Consider the following 23,971-nt stretch of genomic DNA (forward strand, 5'->3'; position numbering starts at 1 on the left):
TATCATTAGGTTTCTTAAGTCCTTATTCTAAATCAACCATCACTGAACAAATTCCTATAATGTATTATTCTCCATATGTCAGGAGAAACTGGACTGTTCAGAAAAGTAGAAAAGTTTAAGAGATTTTTTTTGAAAAGTCCCTGAATCATTTAAAACTTAAGCATAGAATAACCACAGGACTCAACATTTCTACTCCTAGATACACACACAAAAGTATTACAAGAAGTATGTAATGCATGTGTGCTAAGTTGAGTCCAACTCTTTGTGACCCCATGGACTGTAGCCCATCAGTGCATGGACTTTTCTAGGCAGGAATACTGGAGTGGGTTACCATGCCGTCCTCTAGGGAAACCTTTACCACCCAGGGATGGAATCTGAGTCTCTTGTGTTTTCTGCATTGGCAGGCAGATTCTTTGCCACTGCACCACCTGGGAATCCCAAGACACATGCAAACAAATACTTGTAGATGAATGTTCATAGCAGCACTATTTTTAATAATCAAAATATGGAAGCAGGAAACTAAATATATCCATACAATAGGCTATTGTTCAGACAAAAAGAAAAGGAATGAGTTACAAATACATATCACAATGTGAATGAACCTTGAACACATGATGCTAAGTGAAAAAGAAAAAGTCTCAGACACAAAAGTCCACATGTTATATGATTTCTTTTCTATGAAATATTCCAACTAAGCAAATCCATAAGGACAAAAATCTGATTAGTGGCTGTCGGGAGCTACGGGGCTGGAGAAATGGAGAGTGATTGCTAATGGCTCTGAGTTTCATTTTGGAGTGATGATAATGTCTTGGAACAAGATAGAGGTGATGGCCGCACAATATTATGAATGTGCTAAACGATGCTTCACTGTGCACTTGCAAATGGTTAATATTATGTTGTGTGAATTTTGAAAAAATATATGCCTTTAAGAATTCAGCCAGCATAGAGCTAACTCTCTTAATTTACCTATTACAAGAAGAATATCTATTAACAGAGGAGGCAGCAAAATAAGGGAAAACAGGTAATTATAAATTGTGATTGTTATGAAGAAAATAAACAGAGACAATCTGGATAGTGATAGAGAGGTCAGTCATAGCTTCTCTGAAGAAATTTGAAATTTACATGACCCTGAGCATACTTCCTGAGCCTCAGTTTCCTTTGGTGACATGTTTTGTATGTGTGTGTGTCTGTTTTAAATCTGTCTCTTTTTCTTCCGAAGAGGTCTAGAGGGAGACCTCAGGGTCTATAGTAATGAAGTTTCAAAGTTCTCCTGCCCCAGTAATAACTCAGGGGGAGAAATACTAGACTAGAATTTCATACAAGTCCTCTTCACATCTAGTATTCCAGGAATACCAGGCTAGAAAGATTAAAATGATAAGATTATGTTATTTGCTTTCCATCAAAAAAGAGGGAGATAATTGTTTTAAATGTATAGTTAGCAGAAGATTGTAGATGAAGTTCAACTTACCAGTTGCATTTAGGAAAAAGAATTTCAAACAAGAAGGTACTAAGCTGGTACTTTTAAGTGAAGTGAAGTCACTCAGTCGTGTCCGACTCTTTGCAACCCCATGGACAGTAGCCAACCAGGCTCCTCCGTCCATGGGATTTTCCAGGCGAGAATACTGGAGTGGGTTGCCATTTCCTTCTCCAGGGGATCTTCCCGACCCAGGGATCAAACCCGGGTCTCCCACATTGTAGGCAGACCCTTTATCATCTGAGCCACCAGGGAAGTCGCTTAAGCTGGTACTTTTAGGTCTTATCAATTGCTCCATGTTCTTATTCTTGTCCTTTTACAAGAGCTGATTTCAATCACAATTAAATCAATAGGTCCTCCAGAGCTCTTCTGAAAAGAAAACCTAATGCAAACAAATTTCACATTTTTCGTAAGTCACTGTAAGCATAGGGTGTGCTGAGAAAGATGAGATAGAGGGGCCACATGCATAGCTTCAGGCATCACTGTAAGGACTGATAAAAAGAAATACAGATAGAAAAATTATAAGGCTTTAAGATTAGAAATGAATTATCAATGTATATTTAAGCCTTAACAAACTGTAAGATGTTCCTGCCACAGTCTAACGCTGACGTTTTTGATTCCCAACATCCGTTTTCACAATAAGTGGTTAAACACTACAGTCGAATCTATAGTTTAAGAAGCCACCTTTGAAACAGTTGAGCTCTGCTCCATTCTGTAGTAACTGAACTTTCAGATTTTCCACACCTCTGTGCTGTTTTTCAGTCCCCAAACGTTTGTAGTGCTTCAAAAATACTCTCTGCTTTTGTTTTTACAAAAAAAAAAAAAAAATTATGTACCAAAGATTATTACTTGAAAAAGAAGAATGTTAAACCATATAAAACATAGAAGCCTAAAACAACTTAATCCTTTAAAAATATCGATCAAATCCCCATCTCTTTCAGCACTTCATAAAGTGGGAAGAGATTTCTGAACATTATGGAAATATTATTATTTCCCCTAGGGACCAGGAAATTAACATAATATACAGGTCAAGTGTTCAGTGGCGCCTCCATAGAGGACATATTTAACAATCGTGTTGCTGGTAATTCTGTTGGAGTGGAGAGAGACACTGAATACCATACATTATCATGCATAGGGGGTGTGATTATAGAATAATTGAATCTGTGCTACCATTAGGTATGGAATAACATGACTTTTATTATACTCTATAGCTAATCAGGTAATATACAAAATTTCTCTTCCCACATATGTTTTTCTTTCTTACCTCCTGCCTGCACTACCCAGATTTTCACACCTCGATCTGTAGCTGTGTAATACTGTCATCCTTTGAAAGATAAATTTAAAAATCTCTGGTCTCTTCCTTGCACGCCAATTCAGACTCTTGCTATTTCAAAGTAGCACACTGCTAAGGAGCCTGTGGAGAAATTTAGTACATTGTACTGACTTCCAGTGACTGTACTTACAGAAAGTATTTTAATTCTATTTTCTGTGTCATAGATTTACTTCTTGATTATGTCCAGAAATGTTTGTTAATCCCTAGTACTTGCTCTGTATTTAGGCTAGCTTTCTTTTTCCCTTATAAACACCACCCTAACTCAGTCCTATCCAAAGCTGTTCCTTTTACAAGTATGTATATACATGTAGAAAGTGTATAGTAGAAAGAGTTGATGAAACCATGATATTTATTTAATTCCTGCTGCTTGCACCCTTTTATTCCTTTTTAGATGTTTGAGAGTTTTAAGGACCTAACTTTTCAAAGAAACTCAAGTTAAAGCACCTTCTGCCTTTCTCCCATAGGCATCTATTCTAGAATGTAAAATAATATAAAATCGGGGCTAAAAGTAGGTAGTTTTCTTTTGTTTTAAACAGTGTATATATAGTTTATGTGCGCTAACCCAGCACTACTTATCTTCAGTAGTGTACAGAAGAGACCAATGAATTAGAAGTTAGGAGATATGAGTTCCAATCCCATTTCTGCCACCAGTTAGTAGAACTTGGACGAATCATTGACTTACTTGAAGTTTTGGGTCCCTTTGCTGTAACCTCAGGAGGTTGAAAGAAATAACTCTATCTGTGTTGTTTGTACAGTACGTTTTGTGCACTTGTGTATCCTGCAGGGTTGCCCTTGCTAGAACAAAGTAGGTTTTAAAAACATTTCACATTAATATTTCTTCACTGGAAATGATGAATATTAACTCTCAATTATGAACAACCATTTTGTCCACATACATGTAATATCCTGTCTCTCTACCCATTTGACAAACATTGGAACCAGCAGTCATGATTAAATTTTTGCCTACATTGCAGCTTATCTGATAAAACAATAGAAGCTGAGTTGATATGTGCTCATGATTTTTACTGTAAATCCTGGCTGAGCACTCTTTTCCCATTTACCCCCTTCCACCATATCTCCCTGAGTACAGTGACCCACAGTGCCATAGCAGTCATACTGCAGATTTAATGATGACGGATGGGACTCTTTACTTTGAGAGTGTGTCATTCCCCTCAGGGGGTCATATGTTTATTAATGTGTCACAAGTTGCTTGCTTCCTGTTAGCTCTTCTCAGTAAATAGGACTGTAGCATTCATTGGATGCTGCTTTATTTTTAGCTTTTAAAACCACCTGCTGATGAACAGAAACAGTAAACAAGTATTAAAACATCGCAAGTAATTTGAAAATAGTGCTATCCTGGGGAGTCTGGAATTTCAGACATTACCAGACAGTAGTAAATCAACAATCACCTCACAAACCTGGGAATAAAAGACAGGAAAATAAGAATATCTAAGTTTGTTCATCTGGAGCCACATTGTGAAAATTAGGGTTCAGTTTCATTTATAAGAGAGCAAGACAGGGTGACTGAGGTGAGCAGTTTTATTTTTTATAAACTTTCCTCATTCTTGTCTAGCCCAACCACATATCCCAGAAGACAACATAAGGACTTATCTGTATTCTTATGCTTCACACTAATTAAACACCGAGGAACTGAAGGCATCATCATGGTGATGCTGTCTATCTAACCTACCTTCTAAACAAACACTGTTTAGCCCTACTGCAAAATAGAAATATAAAGGAAGTAGGAAAAGGGAATCCAGTACAGATAATAAGCTCTAATACTCATTAAAAGACTGAAACTGTATTTTAAGGCTTCCCTGGTGGCTCAGACCATAAAGAATCGGCCTGCAATGCAGGAGACTCAGGTCCCATCCCTGGGTCAGGAAGATCCCCTGGAGAAGGAAATGGCTACCCACTCCAGTATCTTGCCTGGGAAATCCCATGGACAGAGGAGCCTGGCGGGCTACAGCCCATGGGGTCTCAAAGAGTCAGACATGACTGAACGACTGAGGCCCACACTGGCTTTATAACAAGACCATGTTTTAACATGCTTGATTCTCACAGCAGCCTATAAGGTCTTTTGTATTATTTTCTCCTTGTATAAATGATGAAATGGAAGCCTAAGGTGAAGTAACTTTCCCTGTTTTCAAAAGTAATGAGTGATTGGGCTGAAATCTGAACCTCTGCAGTTGGGCTTTAGTGATCTTACTGTTGACCCAACGGCCTTGTATTTGATACAAGGAGATGTGGGAAAACCGACAACAAAGTAAGTCTGAGGAGAAAGAAGACCTAAGACTCTTGAATTTAAAAGATTAATGTGGAAGGTTCAAAATCAGAATTCACTGATTTACTTCTTAGAAAAGTCTGTTCTTTAAGAATTCTACCATGTTCTACAAATATCAGTATGTTTCTAAGCCTCAAATGTTTTAAGACAGTTGAATGCATCCTAAAATAGTTAATAATTTAGTAAATTATTTTTTCTTAAAAAGAATTATCTTAAAAGGAGCCTGAGAAGAGCATGCTTTAGTCTGTACTGGAGTGAAATTAATAAATAATGCATGAGCAATATTGCTGGCAGACCCAAAGAGGATTTTTTTCCCTCTTGGGTGTGAAGCTCAAGCTAAAATTTAACATGCTTTCTTTACTCTCAAAGCTTTTTCTTTTTCAATATCTTCCATGTTGAAAGATTGATGCTACCTTTCATATACTCATCTGAGAAAACTTCTTTATCATCTTATATGTCTCTCTTTCCCTTGCTCCTTCACTATCACATTGATTCTATATCTTAAATATATTTTAAACATGATCCCTCCTTTTTACCTCAATGGACATTGCCAGTGTTGGAGTTGCCATTTTTTTTTTCCTGAGTAAATACAATTGCTTCCTAATTTGTGTCATGTACTTAGTCCTCCTTCCAATCCGGTTCAATTCATTTTTTCACTACAATCAGAAAAATCTTTCCAAAATCCAAATGTCACCATTTCCCAGCATAAAGTCCAAAGTCTTTATGGTGACTTTACAGGACTTTCAACCTGGCTTCTGCACATCTCTCCAGTTCCAATCCCTGCTGTTCTTTATCACTACCTTATAATTCAGTCACACCAAATTATTTGCATTTCTTCAAACATGCCAAGTTGTTCCATGCCTTCAAGCCTTTGTGCATAATATTCCTTGAAATAGCCTTTCTTAAAATTACTAATACTTTAAAGTTATTCATACTTTAAGATAATCATATATGACAGTTTATCAAGTCTTCTTCTTTCTTTCTTTGGCACTCCTGTGGTGGTACCTGCCACCTTTGTAGTATTTATCACGTTGAATTTCAGCTGTTTACTTGTGTATCACTTCTAGATTGTGAGGGATTGGGGCAGGGAATATGTCTCATCATTCTAGAAAAATCCCTGAGCACCTTCTCTGAGGACGTTTTTCAGGCTACTAATTGACTGTTTAATAGCTAATGGTTTCACGTATTAAGTATTGTAGATATACTTGTAGACTACATATTATATGAAGCTAGAGAAATCTAAATTCTATTTTTTTGTGGAAGTTTTCTCTGCTACCCGATATAAAGCTGAATAACTAACAGTAATGGTAAACTCTTTTGTTCCTTTACTCTCAAACTTCTCACACCAGATGCATGGGGTTTTTCCCACATGACATCATTCTTCAACCAGCTGGATGTCTTTTTACCATTCAGTTCAGTTCTGGCACTATCTTCCTGGACTTAGTGTCAGGCCTCACAGGTTAAGGGCTCAGTCCTGGGAGAGGCCAGTTGCAAGTCCACAAATTACCTACACTTCTGACTGACCAGCTGTCAATCAGAGGTTTGCAGAATGCACTCAGATTCTGTCATTTGCTAGAATGGGTCATAGAACTCAGAAAGTCAGTTTATTGCTATTGCTGATTTATTGCAAAGTGTATTTCAAAGGATACAAATGAACAGCCAGATGAAAGAGGTGTGTAGGGCAAGGCATGAGGGAAGAGGCACAGAGCTTGCACAAGCTCTCCAGGCCTGCCACTGACCCAGCCCTGCCTTGTGTTCACTGAAGCTGAAGCTCATCAAACCTTTTGCTTTAAGAGTTTTTAAAGCGCTCAGTCTCCAATGCCTGTCCCCTTCCTGTCAGTGGGTGGGGCTGAAAGGCCTAACTCTGATCTCTTGGTCTGTCTTGCTCCACTCAAAGTCAGCTCTTAACACAAACCCAAATGTGATCAAAAGGGACCCCTTATAAATAATACTCAGGAAAAATCACTCAAGAAATTTAAGAGTTTTAGAAGATCTATGCCAGGAAAAATACCAAGTATGTTCTCTATTATACCACAGCAAATCTGGCTATCTTCTGGTCATTCTCAGTGTGTCATATTAGCATGAGAAGAAAAAAAAGCAGGAATCTAAATCAAGTTGCTGCTTAAACAACAAAGCATCTTGACTGAATAAGGAGGAGGACTTGGGGGCTGTGGTCCATGTACGTCAGTGCAAAGCAGAGAGGAATCAGCATCACTGAACACCTGTGTGTGTGTTAATCAGTCGTGCCCAACTCTTTGCGACCCCATGGACTTCCGCCAGGTACCTCTGTCCATGGAATTCTCCAAGCAAGAATACTGGAGTGGGTAGCCATTGCCTTCTCCTGATTGAACACCTAGGACAGGCCAAACAGGTTTTAATTTAGTATCACATTCAATACTTGGAAAAGTGTTGTCTCTGCACACCACTTGAGAGTTTCAGAGGTGTTTGGTGAGTTGCCTCAAGTTGTAAATATAACAGTAAGATTCAAGTCCAGGACTTTGATGGCCATATATATGCCATCAAGCACTTACCAAAAGAGTTCTCTTAAGAAAACCTTAAGTCTGATGTCTAATTCTTCTCTTTATTCTCACTGCCTGGCACAATGACTGACACATTATTAGTGTTCATTGACTGTCCAGAAGCTAAATTAGCAAACAGAAATGGTGCAATTTACAAGAAAACTTCCTTTGGTCCGACTTTTTCAAAGAGATCTCTGAACACAATTTCTATTTTAATGCATTCCATTATAAACCTAATCTCGGATCCAGCAAAGAATAAATTGATGTGCTGATTTAATCAACTGATTCTGTAGAATTTGTCTAACAGGATGGTGTTGTCCTTACATAGTATATCAGTATGTTTCTCCCGTCTCACAACCTGGACTGCAGTCCAAGTGGGTATGAGTCTGTAAAGACAGATTGTAACAGAGCAATACTTTTATCCAAGACTGTTTACTGCCCATAGTCATTGAAAATGTCTCCTCTTAGCAGACAACCAGTAAGTACTTTATGACTTGAGCAGCCTTATTCCTGTCCTTCCATTATGATTAATAGACCAGTTACATTTTCCTATTTCTTTGTTCAGTTTACCAATCTTATTTTATTTTTAATTAATTTTTATTTAGGAAAATACATCCTCAAGGCATGCATGCCTTCAGGGCATGCCGACCCAAAAGACAGGAAGAGAAGAGAGGCCCCTGGCCCAATTTTGGCTCCTCTTTTTATATGTTTTTTCTCCTCCCCCTGGGCCTGCCCTATGTAAATTGGGCTTGCCAGGACTGCTGTTTGTTCTACCTGAGGTCCTCACTCAGGTTCTCAGAGCTTCCTTTGTTCTCTTTTCATGGGCTTTTCCCTTCCTTATCTTGTAGCCACCACCATTCTGGACTCCTTTTTCCTATTCTAACTACCTAACAAAATGAAAGTATAAAGTTCCTTGTAGATAAAGCAGGAAAAAGTGTGATTATGATAAAATATAAAGTGTATGTCTTTAAAACATTTTTTTTTCTGAAAAACTTAGGGTGATAGATGAATAAAAACAAAGTTACAAACAGTATGTGTTAGTTTCTTTTTCTCATGAGGGTATGCAACTACATCTCATGCAGTGTAAATTATTTCCCTAATGACCAGTGAATGCCTGACTCCCTGGTGGCTCAGCAGTAAAGAACCCAACTGCAAAGCAAGAGACTTGGGTTCTATCCCTGGGTGGGGAAGATCCCTTGGAGAAGGAAATGGCAGCCCACTCCAGTACTCTTGTCTGGAAAATCCCATGGACAGAGGAGCCTGGTGGCCTACAGTCCATAGAGTCTCAAAAGAGTTGGACATGACTGAGTGAATAACAACAGTTTTTATTGGAATATAGTTGATTTACAGTGTTGTGTTAGTTCCTGCTATACAACAAAGTGAATCAGTTATACATATACATATATCCACTCTTTTTTAGATCCTTTTCTCATAAAGTCAGTACAGAGTATTGAGTAGAGTTCCTTGTGCTATATGGTAAGTCCTTATTAGTTATCTATTTTATATATAATAGTGTGAATATATGTTAATCCCAGTCTCCCAATTTATCCCTCTTTGGTAACCATAAGCTTGTTTTCTATAGCTGTGACTCTATTTCTGTTTTGTAAATAAGTTAATTTTTACTATTCTTTTTTATATTACACATATAAGCGATACCATATGGTATTTCTCTTTCTTTGTCTGACTTACTTTACCCAGTAGGACAATCTCTAGGTTCATCCATGTCGCTGCAAATGGCATTATTTCATGTGTATTTATGGCTGAGTATGAGTTTACTGATTTTAGCATAATTATACCCAAACTTGATTTCTTTCTTGACCTAAATATTTTTATTACTTTTATTTTTCTAGATAACAAAAATCTCTATTGAACATTTTTTCAAACCAAACCTGTATATATTATAAAACTTTCTTCCCAGCATATGAAAAATATATAAGTGGTTTAACAGAACCAAGCATTGTTTAGCTGACAGATAAGAGCCCTGTGGAATAAGCCATGATACCATACATTAATTAATCAATAGAGTTTTTATCCTTCTTTCCCTTTTTGACTGAAGTAAATGCACTCCCTTGGCATCGGTTGCTATTTGTTCACACCAGGCCACCATATTTATTCTGCTTTGTTACAGAAACTCCACTTACTGTATGAAAGTATCCATCTCACTGACAGTAGGCGAAAATGACACTGGACTCTGCTACAATTCCAAGATGAAGTACTTTGATAAAGCTGAACTTAGCAAAAGCAAGGAAATTGCCTGCCGTGACATAGAAGACTTTTTGCTACCAAGCAGAGAACCTGAAATCCTGTGGTATAAGGTATGGACTATGAATGATTTTATTGCTCATAAATAGATTCATGTGTATCTTATAGGGTAAGTTGGATAAAAAAAAAAACTAATGGGTGTTCTGTAGTTCAGTTCTGCCTTTATAAAATACTACAGCAAGTTGTGCTGGTCATTGTAAGTTTTAAACGAGTGACTTTGAAAATCCTAGTCAATGTTTATATGGTAGTCCACTGTAGTAAGCTATTGTGTGAATGTTTAGATATAATTTATGCTGATAATCATTTCAGTTCTATTATAATCTGTGTTGATAATTTCAAGAACTGAAATATGTCAAGCATTCATTTTAAAGCACTCATATAAGCAGTCTAAAATATCCCCAAACAGCAGAGAAAGGATTGACTTGCTTCTGTGGTAAAATTGTATACCAGTTTACTGAAATATTCTGTTTAATGGAAGTACCTATGTGCATATTCTAATCCTTTTCATATAAAAGTATGCATATTTTTGAAAACCTGATGAAAATGTATAACATTATAAAAATAGTGTTAGATTAACTTTTTTTCCCCCAAAAACCAAAAGAAAATTTAGCCTTAAACAGAATAAGCAGACACTGTTCTTCCTGTCACATCATTGAGTGAACTTCAGGATTTGAACATATTCTTTAATTTATATCATAAAAGATAGTTTTGTTATTGAACATACTCAAGAAAATACAGTATACAGGCTGTGAACATTTGTCTGGAATATTTTATCCATGGTTTAAAGATTCCTAGTATAAACTTTGTTTTGTCCAACTAACTAGAAATAGGAATGTAGGAAGCTGGATCTTTTACTAACTAGATTCACAAATATCAGTATACAGAATGTGAGTCCTCAGGACTGATAGCTTTTGAATTCCAAACTTGTTAGAAATGAAACAGGAAATACATCTTTCAGTTCAGTTCAGTTCAGTCGCTCAGTCGTGTCTGACTTTTTTGCAACCCCATGAACCGCAGCGCTCCAGGCCTCCCTGTCCATCACCAACTCCCGGAGCTTACCCAAACTCATGTCCATTGAGTCGGTGATGCCATCCAACCTTCTCATCCTCTGTCGTCCCCTTTTCCTGCCCTCAATCTTTCCCAGCACCAGGGTCTTTTCAAATGAGTCAGCTCTTCTCATCAGGTGGCCAAAGTATTGGAATTTCAGTTTCAACATCAGTCCTTCCAATGAACACCCAGGACTGATCTCCTTTAGGATGGACTGGTTGGATCTCCTTGCAGTCCAAGGGACTCTCAAGAGTCTTCTCCAACACCACAGATCAAAAGCATCAATTCTTTGGCGCTCAGCTTTCTTTATAGTCCAACTCTCACATCCATACATGACTATTGGAAAAACCATAGCCTTGACTAGACAGACCTTTGTTGACAAAGTAATGTCTCTGCTTTTTAATATGCTATCTGGGTTGGTCATAACTTTTCTTCCAATTTCATGGCTGCAATCACCATCTGCAGTGATTTTTGGAGCCCCCCAAAATAAAGTCAGCCCACTGTTTCCACTGTTTCCTCATCTATTTGCCATGAAGTGATGGGACCGGATGCCATGATCTTAGTTTTCTGAATGTTGAGCTTTAAACCAACTTTTCCACTCTCCTCTTTCACTTTAATCAAGAAGCTCTTTAGTTCCTCTTCACTTTCTGCCATAAGGGTGGTATCATCTGCATATCTGAGGGTATTGATATTTCTCCTGGTAATCTTGATTCCAGCTTGTGCTTCTTCCAGCCCAGCGTTTTTCATGATGTACTCTGCATATAAGTTAAATAAGCAGGGTGACAATATATAGCCTTGACGTACTCCTTTTCCTATTTGGAACCAGTCTGTTGTTCCATGTCCAGTTCTAACTGTTGCTTCCTGACCTGCATACAGGTTTCTCAAGAGGCAGGTCAGGTGGTCTGGTATTCCCATCTCTTTCAGATTTTCCACAGTTTATTGTGATCCACACAGTCAAAGGCTTTGGCATAGTCAGTAAAGCAGAAATAGATGTTTTTCTGGAACTCTGTTGCTTTTTTGATGATCCAACGTTTTGGATGTTGGCAATTTGATCTCTTGTTCCTCTGCCTTTTCTAAAGCCAGCTTGAACATCTGGAATTTCATGGTTCACATATTGCTGAAGCCTGACTTGGAGAATTTTGAGCATTACTTTACTAGCATGTGAGATGAGTGCAATTGTGTGGTAGTTTGAGCATTCTTTGGCATTGCTTTTCTTTGGGATTGGAATGAAAACTGATGCATCTTTAGTAATCTTTAAAGGATTTTCCAATATTAGCAATGCCCTTCTCCGAATGACTTACTTTCATTCTTGATTATAAACAATGGAGGATTCAGAACATCAAGGGAACTGTTGAAATATTTTTTTACTTTTCCCTGGATTTCTGTCTTGGACAATGTTAAATAGCCTTAAAATTAGCCCCATTATTTTTGTTCCTGTGCATATGAGCTTTGTATTTTATGTGTCTTAATTGTATGGATATTTCTAATCCTGATTTTCTAAAATTTGCTTGCTTTCCGTTGGAAAATTCTAAGCAAGCCCTGATTATTTCCTCAAAAAAGAAGGGATATTAGGAGAGTTTGACCCAGGTCTTCAATTACAAATATTTTTCATGTGTACATTCAACTCCTAGATACGCAATTTCTTTGTTGTTTGCTAAGACATTCATCCTGGAGCAGGAAATGGCAATCCACTCCAGTAGTCTTGCCTGGAAAATTCCATGGGCAGAAGAGCCTAGCAGGCTACATTCCATGGGGTTGCAAAGAGTCGGACACAACTGAGTACACACTTGCACGCACAAGAAGGTGATCTTAAGAGTTACGCACTTTTTCTCACTTTTTGCAAATAGTAGCTCAGAATTTGCTGAAATATTAGAGACTACACACACGTGCACACACACTCCCCACACAGAGTCTTACACTCAATTTTTTAAATGACTAGCCTCATATAGGTCCTTTAGTTATGTTTCCACCATCTCCTCAGTCATTGTGACCTTAAGCTAGATAGACCATAACTAGTGAAGTGATGGGTGAAGATGCAGTATATCTGGAATTTTAAAAAGTCTTCAGATTATTTGTCCACAGTCAAGGGAACATATATGGCAAACATTTAGTGTATAATTCATGTAACCATAACCATTTATACAACTAATATGAAGATATTAAATGTGTAGTTTGCACTGAAATAGCCAGATAATTGTGCCCCAATTACACACAGGCATTGAGATACATACTCAAAATAATTATCTGTATAAATTTGTTTTGCCAATAAATTTTTAAAAAGATATGACTTCTGGATAATGTTAAAAGTTTTAAAGCTATTTTATCCTCATTCCGTTGATTTTTAATTTGGCTAGAGAAAATGAACTCATGTTTCTCAAAAACAGAAATCTCCTGAGCCAACATCATTATAATCCAAAACTTGAAGCAGAGACCATAATTTGATATTAACAATGAAAATTGGTATTATGGAACTATAAATATCTTACATAAAAATCATGGCCATTTCTTCCATGAATTGCAGAATATGTATGCTATGGAAAGATCAAATTATTTCTATATGTGGCATTAAAAGATTTAAAATATTGAATTAAAGCATTTTTCTCCATAGAGTTAGTTTTTTTTTTTACTTTCCACTAAAAAATTCATTTTATGTTTTATGTTATTAGTATCAAGGTAGTTAATTTCATAAAAATCAAACATAAAATATTTTCTTCTAAAAGTGATGTCAAAAGTAATCTTAATAAATGTTCCTTTTATTATATCTAATACATCAACATGTAACTATCTGATTTAGAGACACTAATCTTATGCATTAATAAAGTGAATCTTGAGTACTTTTTTCCAAATTGAGAACCTGATTTCCTGGAAATATGGAAAAGGTTTGAAAATCTTTAGCATTAATTCCAAACTCTTCAGCATTTTTAAAATATAACTTTAGAAGTTTTAGTTTAGTCATTTTAAATATTTTATTTTTAAGTCACTGTATGTACTATAAAAATTTTATATTCTTCATGTAGGAATGTAGGACAAAAACATGGAGGCCAAGTATAGTATTCAAAAGAGATACCCTGCTTATAAGAGAAGTCAGAGAAGATGACATTGGAAATTATACATGTGAGTTAAAATATGGAGGCTTTGTTGTGAGAAGAACTACTGAACTAACTGTTACAGGTAAGCTAGTCTTCAGTATTTCACTTGCAAATAATGAAACTAACATTTTAAGTTTCACTTTTGTGCTTCATATTGATTTTTTCAAATCTTTGCAGTGAAAGAACCACTTAACCAAATGCTAAGTGTATTCCTATAGGTGAAATTTATTCCTTCTTGTTTTCAAATCATATTGCCCTGAAATGCATTTGAAAGGTTAAAGAAAATAGGCTTAGGGGATTATAGAAATGTTAGGTTTTGAAAGTACTTGAAATAATGAGTATACAATTTCAGAAAATTATGCTTATATTTTGTAGTGGTGTCATTTTTGGAAACATTTCCTAGAGTGTTGAAATGGAATATATGAAATTTACCTTGATCTTCCTGTCTTGTTGCAAATTTGAAAAATTACTTTTTTACTCTGTGAACTTGACACATGTTCTCATGAACTTGAATATAACAAAATATCACGTGCAATGTTTGAATAATTATGTGAGATGCGTTGCATGGTCTCATTCCTGTATCTGGTTACTAAGGTAGAAAGGCATGAGAGCAAGATTCAGGACAGTGTGTAATCACAGACCTACAACTCACTAGTCATGTGAATATTTTAATCACTATAACCTTCAGAATATCAGTTTCCTCATGTATAAAATGGTGATGATAAAGTTTGCCTTGTTTATTTCATAGGATTTTTGCAAGAATTGAATGAGATAAGCTAATATGTATGAAATCAATTAGCAAGATACAGAATTACATATAAATATGCATCATTTTTGTCATTTTAAGTGATACATTCTTAAATAATTTATTCATCCCTCATTTTATGTTCTTGTGTACTTCTCTCAAAGTGGTTCCAACAGATAAAGTGGGGGGATCAAAATCAATCCTTCAGTCAGTTAAAAATTCATTATTCTTATCTTATTAAGAGAGATTCTTAATAAGTGGTATCTCTGCTTTTTAATATGCTGTCTGGGTTTGTCATGGCTTTCCTTCCAAGGAGCAAGCGTCTTTTTTATTTCATGGCAGCAGTCACCATCCACAGTGATTTTGTAGCCCAAGAAAATACTATCTGTCATTGCTTCCAGTTTTTCCCCTTCTGTTTGCCCTGAAGTAATGGGACCAGATGCCATGGTTGTAGTTTTTTGAATGTTGAGTTTTAACCCAACTTTTTCACTCTCGTCTTTCATCTTCATCAAGAAGCTCTTTAGTTCCTCTTTGCTTTCTGCTGTGTAGAGTGGAATTGTCCGCATATCTGCGGCTGTCAGTATTTCCCCCAGCAATCTTGATCCCAGCTTTTGATTCATCCAGGCCAGCGTTTCTCATGATGTACTCTGCATATAAGTTAAATAAGCAGGGTGACGATATACAGCCTTGACCTACTCCTTTCCCAATTTGGAACCACTCTGTTGTTCCATGTCTGATTCTAACTGTTGCTTCTTGACCTGCATACAGGTTTCTCAGGAGGCAAGTAAGGTGGTCTAGTATTCCCATCTCTTTAAGAATTTTCCAGTTTGTTGTGATCCACACAGTCAAAGGCTTTGGCATAGTCAATGAAGCAGAAGTAAATGTTTTTCTGGAATTCCCTTTATTTCTCTGTGATCCAACGGATGTTGGCAATTTTGCTGTATGGTTCCTGTGCCTTTTCTGCACCCAGCTGTACATCTGGAAGTTCTTGGTTCACATACTGCTGAAGCCTAGCTTGGAGGATTTTAAGCATTACTTTGCTAGCATGTGAAATGAGCGCAAATGTGAAATAGTTCAAACATTCTTTGGTATTGCACATCTTTGGGATTGAAATGAAAACTGACCTTTTCCAGTCCTGTGGCCACTGTTGAGTTTTCCAAATTTGCTGGCATATTGAATGCAGCACTTTCACTGCATCATCTTTTAGGATTTGAAATCGCTCAACTGGAATTCCATCACCTCCACTAGCTTTGTTTGTAGTGATGCTTCCTAAGGCCCACTTGACTTCACATTCCAGGATGTCTGGCTCTAGGTGAGTGACACACCATCATGGTTGTCTGGGTCATTAAGGCCTTTTTTGTATAGTTCTTCTGTGTTTTCTTGCCACCTCTTCTTAATCTCTTCTGCTTCTGATAGGTCCTTGTCATTTCTGTCCTTTATCATGTCCATCCTTGCATAAAGTATTCCATTGACATCTCCAATTTTCTTGAAGAGATCTTTAGTCTCTCATTCTATTGTTTTCCTCTGTTTCTTTGCATTGTTTACTTAAGAATGTTTTCTTACCTTTCCTTGCTATTCTCTGGTACTCTGAATTCATTGGGGTATATCTTTCCCTTTCTCCCTTACCTTTCACTTCTTTCTTCTCTCAGTTATTTTTAAAGGCTCTTCAGACAACCTCTTTGCCTTTTTGCATTTCTTTTCCTTTAGGATAGTTTTGGTCATTGCCTCCTGTACAGTTATGAATCTCCATCCATACATAATTTTTCAGACATTCTGTCTACCAGGTCAAATCCCTTCAATCTATTAATTACCTCCACTATATAATCATAAGGGATTTGATTTAGGTCATACCTGAATAGCATAGTGGTTTCCCTACTTTCTTCAGTTTGAGCCTGAATTTTGCAATAAGAAGTTCATGATCTAAGCCACAGTTGGCTCCAGATCTTGTTTCTGCTGACTGTATAGAGCTTCTTCTTCGGCTCCAAAGAAAATATAATCAGTCTGATTTCAGTATTGACCGTCTGGTGATATACATGTATAGAGTCATCTCTTGTGTTGTTGGAAGAGGGTGTTTGCTATGACCAGTGTGTTCTGTTGACAAAACCTTGCTAACCTTTGTCCTGCTTCATTTTATGCTCCGAGGCCAAACTTGCTGTTATTCCAGCTATCTCTTGACTTCCTACTTTTGCATTCCACTCCCCTGTGATGAAAAGACATCTTGTTTTGGTGTTAGTTCTAGAAAGTCTTATAGTCTTCCTCAAACTGTTCAACTTCAGCTTCTTCAGCATTAGTGGTTGGGGCATAGACTTGGATTACTTGATATTGAATGGTTTGCCTTGGAAATGAATCAAGATCATTCTGTCATTTTTGAGATTGCACACAAGTACTGCATTTTGTACTCTTTCACTGACTATGAGGGCTACTCCATTTCTTCTGAAGGATTCTTGCCCACAGTGGTAGACATAATGGTCATCTGAATTAAATTTGCCCATTCCCATCCATTTTACTTCACTGATTCCTAAGATTTTGATGTTCACACTTGTCATCTCCTGTTTGACCACACCCAATTTACCAGCCCTGGGATTTCTTTGGAAGGAATGATGCTAAGCTGAAGCTCCAGTACTTTGGCCACCTCATGTGAAGAGTTGACTCATTGGAAAAGACTCTGATGCTGGGAGGGATTGGGGGCAGGAGGAGAAGGGGACGACAGAGGATGAGAATGGCTGGATGGCATCGCTGACTCGATGGACGTGAGTCTGAGTGAACTCCGGGAGTTGGTGATGGACAGGGAGGCCTGGCATGCTGCGATTCATGGGGTCTCAAAGGGTCAGACACGACTGAGCGACTGAACTGAACTGACTGAGCTCAATTTACCTTGATTCATGGACCTAACTTCCCAGGTTCCTGTGCAGTATTATTCTTAACAGCTTCAAACTTCCTGTATATGAAAAGTATTTTGTGGCAGTCACATTCATCTTATAATAATCTTTAAATCTTGAAATTTTGATTAGTTTAATTTAAAAACAAAATTTGATATCATGAAATCCATTTGATGGCTGTAAGTATTCTGACTGAAAGGAAATTTAGTTAAATCATATACTCTTTGGTGATGCCTTTGAGAAATATTAGACCCAGAAGATAACTGGCAGTAGCAATACATGTTATGTTTAAATAGTAACCACACATTTAATTGTGTAGTATGTACCTATGATGTACACATGTATGATTTGCACTCACTTGGTTTTCAGTTTTGTTGTGTTAATAGGCTTTTGTATAGAAAATTAAAATTTACCCCTTTATCACTTTACCTCCCTGTTTAATGGAACAGTGAAAAATACAGCTATCTATACTTGGATTTTCTCTACAATAAATATTGAATATATTATTTTTTCTTTTTTGCTCTTAATGTATACTGAAGTAGCTTTTCAAGGAGTTAAGTACTGAGACAAAGAAATCTAAAAGTATAATGAAAAATACCTATTCTGAAAAGAGAATAGAATGACTTTCTAGTCTTTATTCTTTGGGATGTGAAACTAATCTTCAGTAAACATATCTTTCCTCTTTCTAGAAACACTTGGTTACTGAAACACTGTCTAGTAAGAGGAGACTGGGAACAGGCTCCTAGAGATTGGAAACTGGGTCCCAAAGAGTAAAATGATATAAATGAGTCTATTTTGTATGATTAATAATAGAATTATGAGGGGGGTTCAGGATGGGGAACACGTATACCCCATGGTGGATGCATGTTGATGTATGGCAAAACCAATACAATATTGTAAAGTAAAAAAAAATAATAATAATAAAAAAAGAAAAAAAATAATAGAATTGTTTTCTCCTAAATGCTAACCAGGGCTATTATATTTTTGTGCATTCATTTTGCCAAAAATATATCCTTTTCTTTATGGAAAAAGGAGGAATAATTATTTCTTGATATCCAAGAGAAAGTTACAGCTTCAATGAAAATTTCCATCCAACTGATTATTATCATTACCTCTAACTTAGGTAGATCTACGTGTGAAATTGATTTGGGAAAATACAATATAAAGCAAAATTAAATTGTATATGAAATTTTGGTTGAATCTTAGAACTGCATATTCCAGAATCAAAGTAATATATTAAAATACATTTTAGAGTTTAATAAGAAGTCTATTGATAAGATATACTTATCCATGACATTATTTCAAATAGTATTACTCTATAGCCCATTTAGGATTCCCTGGTGGCTCAGTGGTAAAGAATCTGCCTGCAATGCAGAAGACTCAGGTTCGATCCCTGGGTCAGGAAGATCCCCTGAAGAAGAGCATAGCTACCCACTCCAGTATTCTTGCCTGGAGAATCCCATGGACAGAAGAGCCTGGTGGGCTACAGTCTGTGGGTTGCAAGGAGTTGGACAAAACTGAGCAACTGTCACTTTTCACTTTATAGCTCATTTACTTTGCCTGTGGCCAAATTGAAAAGTAATTCTTAGAACCCGGGTTAAACTCTCAATATAGTAACAAAGGTCAGCATTTCTCTGCATGATAATTAATCACTATTTTGTATCTTGGTTTTATGTACATCATGATCATATTTTAGTTAATGTAAATCTTACACAAAGCATGGTATCATTTAATTTTAGTGGATCTGCCTTAGATGATATCACGTATTTTGAAGTGTGTTAGAATGTTTCTTTAAAATAAAACCAAAGAGTCCTATATGTAAAGAGAAAAGGAAACATGGGGATAAGTAAAGTGGCATTGTACAGGTCATACTGTAAGCTTTTATGGGAGTTTTTTTTAATTGAAAGTATATGGGTCTACTAACTGAAGTAGTGGTTTAAGAAAACAGATCACAGTAAAAGAAATGATAAACCTACTTGACACTTTTGGTATACTTTAAACATTTTTGAGAAATTAAATATAATATGTTTTGGCATCGTCTGTAGCCTCCAGCTGCTTCTCTATGCCTCAGCCACACTATTTCACTGTTCTCCTCCAGATATCCTCCTTCTGAACCCTTACTCCTGGAGTGCTCCTCGGGAAAGCCTTTTCTTCCACGTTGCCACAGAGCTGACCCTTACTCTTTCTTTGAGGCACAGCTAAAACCTTCCCTCTGTTCTGAGGTGTAAAGTTCTTCATGACTCCATAGCATTTTTAGAATCGCTATTGCAGCTCTTACCACATTGCATTGTAACTATTTGTTGACACTCCTCGATTTTCACAAGAACATGAGTTTTTCAGAGCCAAGGGCAATGTCTCTTTTTTCCTAAATGTTTTACTTTAGAATAGTTTTACATTTACAAAAAATAAAAATAAAAAATAGGGAGAGATCCCATACACCCCACACCCAGTTTTATCCTCCTATTAACATCTAACATAAGTATGGCACACTTGTTACAATTGATGAATTAATGTTTCTGTATGATTATTAAGTCTATATTTTATTCAGATTTCCTTAATTTTTACCTAATGTCCTTTTTCTGTCCCAGCATCCCATTTAGGATAGCACATCGCTTTTAGTTGTTTTGTCTCCTTAGGTTCTTTTTAGCTGTTACTATTTCTGACTTTCCTTGTTTTTATAATCTTGATCATTTTAATGAGCACTTATTTTATAAAATGTCCTTCAATTGTGATTTGCTTGATTTTTTTTATGTTTAAATTTGAGTTATATATTCCTGGAAGACCACAAATGTAAAATCACAATGTATCATACCATCAATATGGCTTCATTGTTGATGTTGACATTCATTGATGTTGATGTTGACATTGGTAGCGTTAGTCACTTGCTGGTCAGACTTGGCCACTATAGACTTACTCTTTTTTCTCTGCTTTCACTACTCTACCCTTTGGAAGGAAGTAACTATCTGTAGTCTACACTTAAGGAGTTATGCACCTACCTCTTTGAAGTCAGAGTATATACTTCAATTATTTGAAATTCTTCAGGAGGCATATATCTGTTTTCTGACATTTATCTACTTATTCCATCATTTTATATATCAGTATGGACTCATGGATGTTACTTTTATACTTTGGTTTGTATCCACCGTCACCATTGTTGCTCAAATTGTTCCAACTTTGGCCCTTTGGAGCTCTTTTAGTTGTGTGTGTGTGTGTGTGTGTATACATTTTTGCACTTGTGTGTGTTTGAGTATTTCTTTATTTTCGAATCCTACAAGATGCTCCAGGATCATCCTGGGCATTTCATGCCCCAGTCCTACAATCAACAATTTCTTCCAAAGAGCCCTTTTTCTTTTTCTTGGAGAATGGTACTAGAAACTAAGATCTGGGCAGTGGGAGTACTCTTTGCTAAAGGAGTATAGTTGCTTTTAAGACCTCTCAATTGATAGAGCAAGGACATAGGTGTATACTAACCCAGGCATAAACATACCTAGAAATAGTTCTATATGTAACCATCCATATCTATATTGAACTAAATATGAGTTCATACTTATGTCGCTAATCCATTACCATAGAGATCATTCTAGCCTCTTCTTTTGGTTTATCTGTAACCTCCCTGTCCAATAGTGAGAAATCTGGTTACCACCAACTGCTATCTGTTTACTTGTTTACTTACAATATAGGTGTGTAATGGGATTAAAATGGCTGACCTGTATTCCTGTTAGGAGCAACTTTATAGCTTCAAGTGCATTGCCTATATACAGTTTCTTTTCACTTTAGTCTTATGGACTCCACTCATTTCCCAAGTTACTTAGGTCAGCACCTTTCCCTCCCATCCCCTTCAGTGAGCTTATAATAGAGTTAGATTGTTTTATCACATTCTGCATTCCATCCTTGGATCTTCCATTCTCCTAAATAATGTCTTTAAAATTTTACAAACATTAAAGTTTGTAGGGGAAGAAGAAGAATTCTCTGTTTACTCTTCAGAGTTCTTGGCTGAGGCCCCCTGTAATAAAAGGCAGGTTAACAAGAGAAAAACAAACATGTTTATTAAAATGTACATTTACCTGGAAGATACCTGGGAAACTTATTACCTTGCCAAGATGGCCAAAGCCACCTCCTTAAATATCATCTTTGGCTAAAGACAAAAGAAAGGTTTTTCAATTCAAAGGGGAGAAAGGCCAATTATGGGAGGTTTACCAGGAAAAGCACAGCAAACCAGGGTGAGTCTAAATCTAAATGCCTTCTCCATTGGTAAGAGTTGCTGAAGATTTAGTCATGTTTCTCTTCCTGGTATAGAGAAGTCACCCTTACATAAATGAAGATTTTCTTTATAAGTATAAATTCCTATTACGATAGGATAACTCTTGTTTTGTTTTCAGAGCTTCTCTTATTTCTATAGTTTCTTAAAAAAAAAAACCTCAAAATAATCTTTATTCTAAAGGGGCATATTCTGGGGTGGTACTTTCTGCTCCCCTTTATTCCCATCTTTGAGACTTCCCCATTAAGTTTTACAATCTAGAAACTGAGTTGGTAGATGGCTTCATATCTCAATGAATGATTCTTAGTTAAAGAAATGTGTGTTATTTCAGGACACAGTTTTTCACATGAGCTCCCAAAGTTAAGTCTTTATGGTGCAAGCAATCAGGGGTTTATTAACAGGCATTTCTATGCAGGAGACAGGTTCGATCCCTCAGTCTCGATCCCCTGGGGCAAGAAACAGCAATCCATTCCAGTATTCTTGCCTGGAGAATCCCATGGACAGAGGAGCCTGGTGGGCTACAGTCCATAGGGTTGCAAAAAGTCAGACACAATTGAGTGACTGAGCACATAGACACATAGAAACATAAAAAAAAAAAGTGATTCAAGCAGAATATAAGCCCAGTTTCTGAGTCATGAGGGCAGCTGGTTAAGAATATTTCTTGATATTAGGCTCGAAGAATCTTTTTTGCTTTATTTGTAAAATGTAACTAACAAAATTTACGATGTTAGCCATTTTTAGATATACATTTCACTGGCATTAAAGTGCATTAACATTGTGTGCAATGATCGCCACCATCAACCTTAGAACTTTTTCATCTTTCCAAACTGAAACTCTGTATCCTTTAAACAGTAACTCCATTAGTCCCTGGAAACCACCCCTCTATTTTCTGTGACCATAAATTAGACCATTTTAGGTACCTCAAATAAGTGGAATTATACAGTATTTGTCTTTTTGTGTATGTTTTATTTCACTTAGCATAGTGTCTTTAGGGTTCATTCACGATAGCTCATTTCTTTCTGTCACTGAGTAATATTCCATTGTGTGGCTGTACCATAGTTTTTCCATTCATGTTTTGAATGATGCATCTTGGATACTTTCAGTTTTTGAACATTATGAATAAAGCTACTATGTACATTATTGTGGAGGTTTTTCTGTTGATGGGAGTTTCAAATTAGTTTAAAAAATACCCAGGGATATAATTTCTAGAGTATATGGTAAGATTATATTCAGCTTTGTGAGAAGTTGCCAAACTCTTCTAAAGTAGGTATACTGTTTTGCCTTTCCATCAACAATGAATGAAGAATTCTAGTGTTCTCCATCCATCTACCAATTTTGTTGCTTGGATTTTAGCATTCCAATAGTTCTGTAGTGGTATCTCACTGTGTTTTAATTGCCAATTCCCTAATTATAGATTATTTTGACCGTCTTTTTATATGCTATTAGTGTTTTGTGTGTCTTCTTTGATCTTATGTCTGTTCAGATATATAGCTCCCTTTTCAAATGGAATGTTTGCTTTTCCATTGCTCAGGTTTAAGAATTCTTTGTGTACTTTTGAATTCTTTGTATTCTTAAAGAATTTATGAATTCTTTATAGCTCTTTTATCAGATCTGTGTTTTCTAAGTTTTTTCTCCCATCCTGTAGCTTTTCTTTTGATTTTTCTTAACAATAACTTTCACAGAGCAGAGATTTAGGGGTTTTATTTTAAAGTTCTTTTTTTCCCCTAAGACTTAGACTTAATTCTATAAATTTCTTCTAAACATTGCTTTTGCTGTGTCCCACAAATTTGGTAAGTTATGTTTTCATATGTTCAAACATTTTTAAATTGATTTACTTTTTAATTGAAGGTTAATTGCTTTACAGAATTAAATGAATCAGCCTCAACATGAATCTGGAGAAGGAAATGGCAATCCACTCCAGTGCTCTTGCCTGGAAAATCCCATGGACAGAGGAGCCTGGTAGGCTACAGTCCACGGGGTTGCAAAGAGTCAGACATGGCTAAGTGAGTTCACTTTTCACTTTCTTTCAATATGAATCAGCCATAGGTATACATGTATATTTAAAATTTCTCTTGCAAAGT

At 36.4% G+C, this 23,971-nt stretch overlaps 1 protein-coding gene across 3 annotated transcripts in view; it reads left to right on the top strand.

Annotated features, from left to right (window-relative positions):
* The window catches only part of IL1RAPL1 (interleukin 1 receptor accessory protein like 1), a 1,454,732-nt gene that overhangs the window by 845,718 nt on the left and 585,043 nt on the right, over positions 1-23,971 (top strand). For all 3 annotated transcript variants that reach the window (XM_086387986.1, XM_086387985.1, XM_086387987.1), the window contains exons 4-5: positions 9,739-9,925; positions 13,937-14,090. In XM_086387986.1, coding sequence (XP_086244112.1) covers positions 9,739-9,925; positions 13,937-14,090 — 341 coding nt within the window. The remainder of the gene's footprint in view (positions 1-9,738; positions 9,926-13,936; positions 14,091-23,971) is intronic.

The sequence above is a fragment of the Bos grunniens genome, chromosome X (assembly GCF_055505025.1).
Source record: "Bos grunniens cultivar Pamir isolate PY7600 chromosome X, Bosgru_T2T1.0, whole genome shotgun sequence".
Lineage (NCBI taxonomy): Eukaryota > Metazoa > Chordata > Mammalia > Artiodactyla > Bovidae > Bos > Bos grunniens.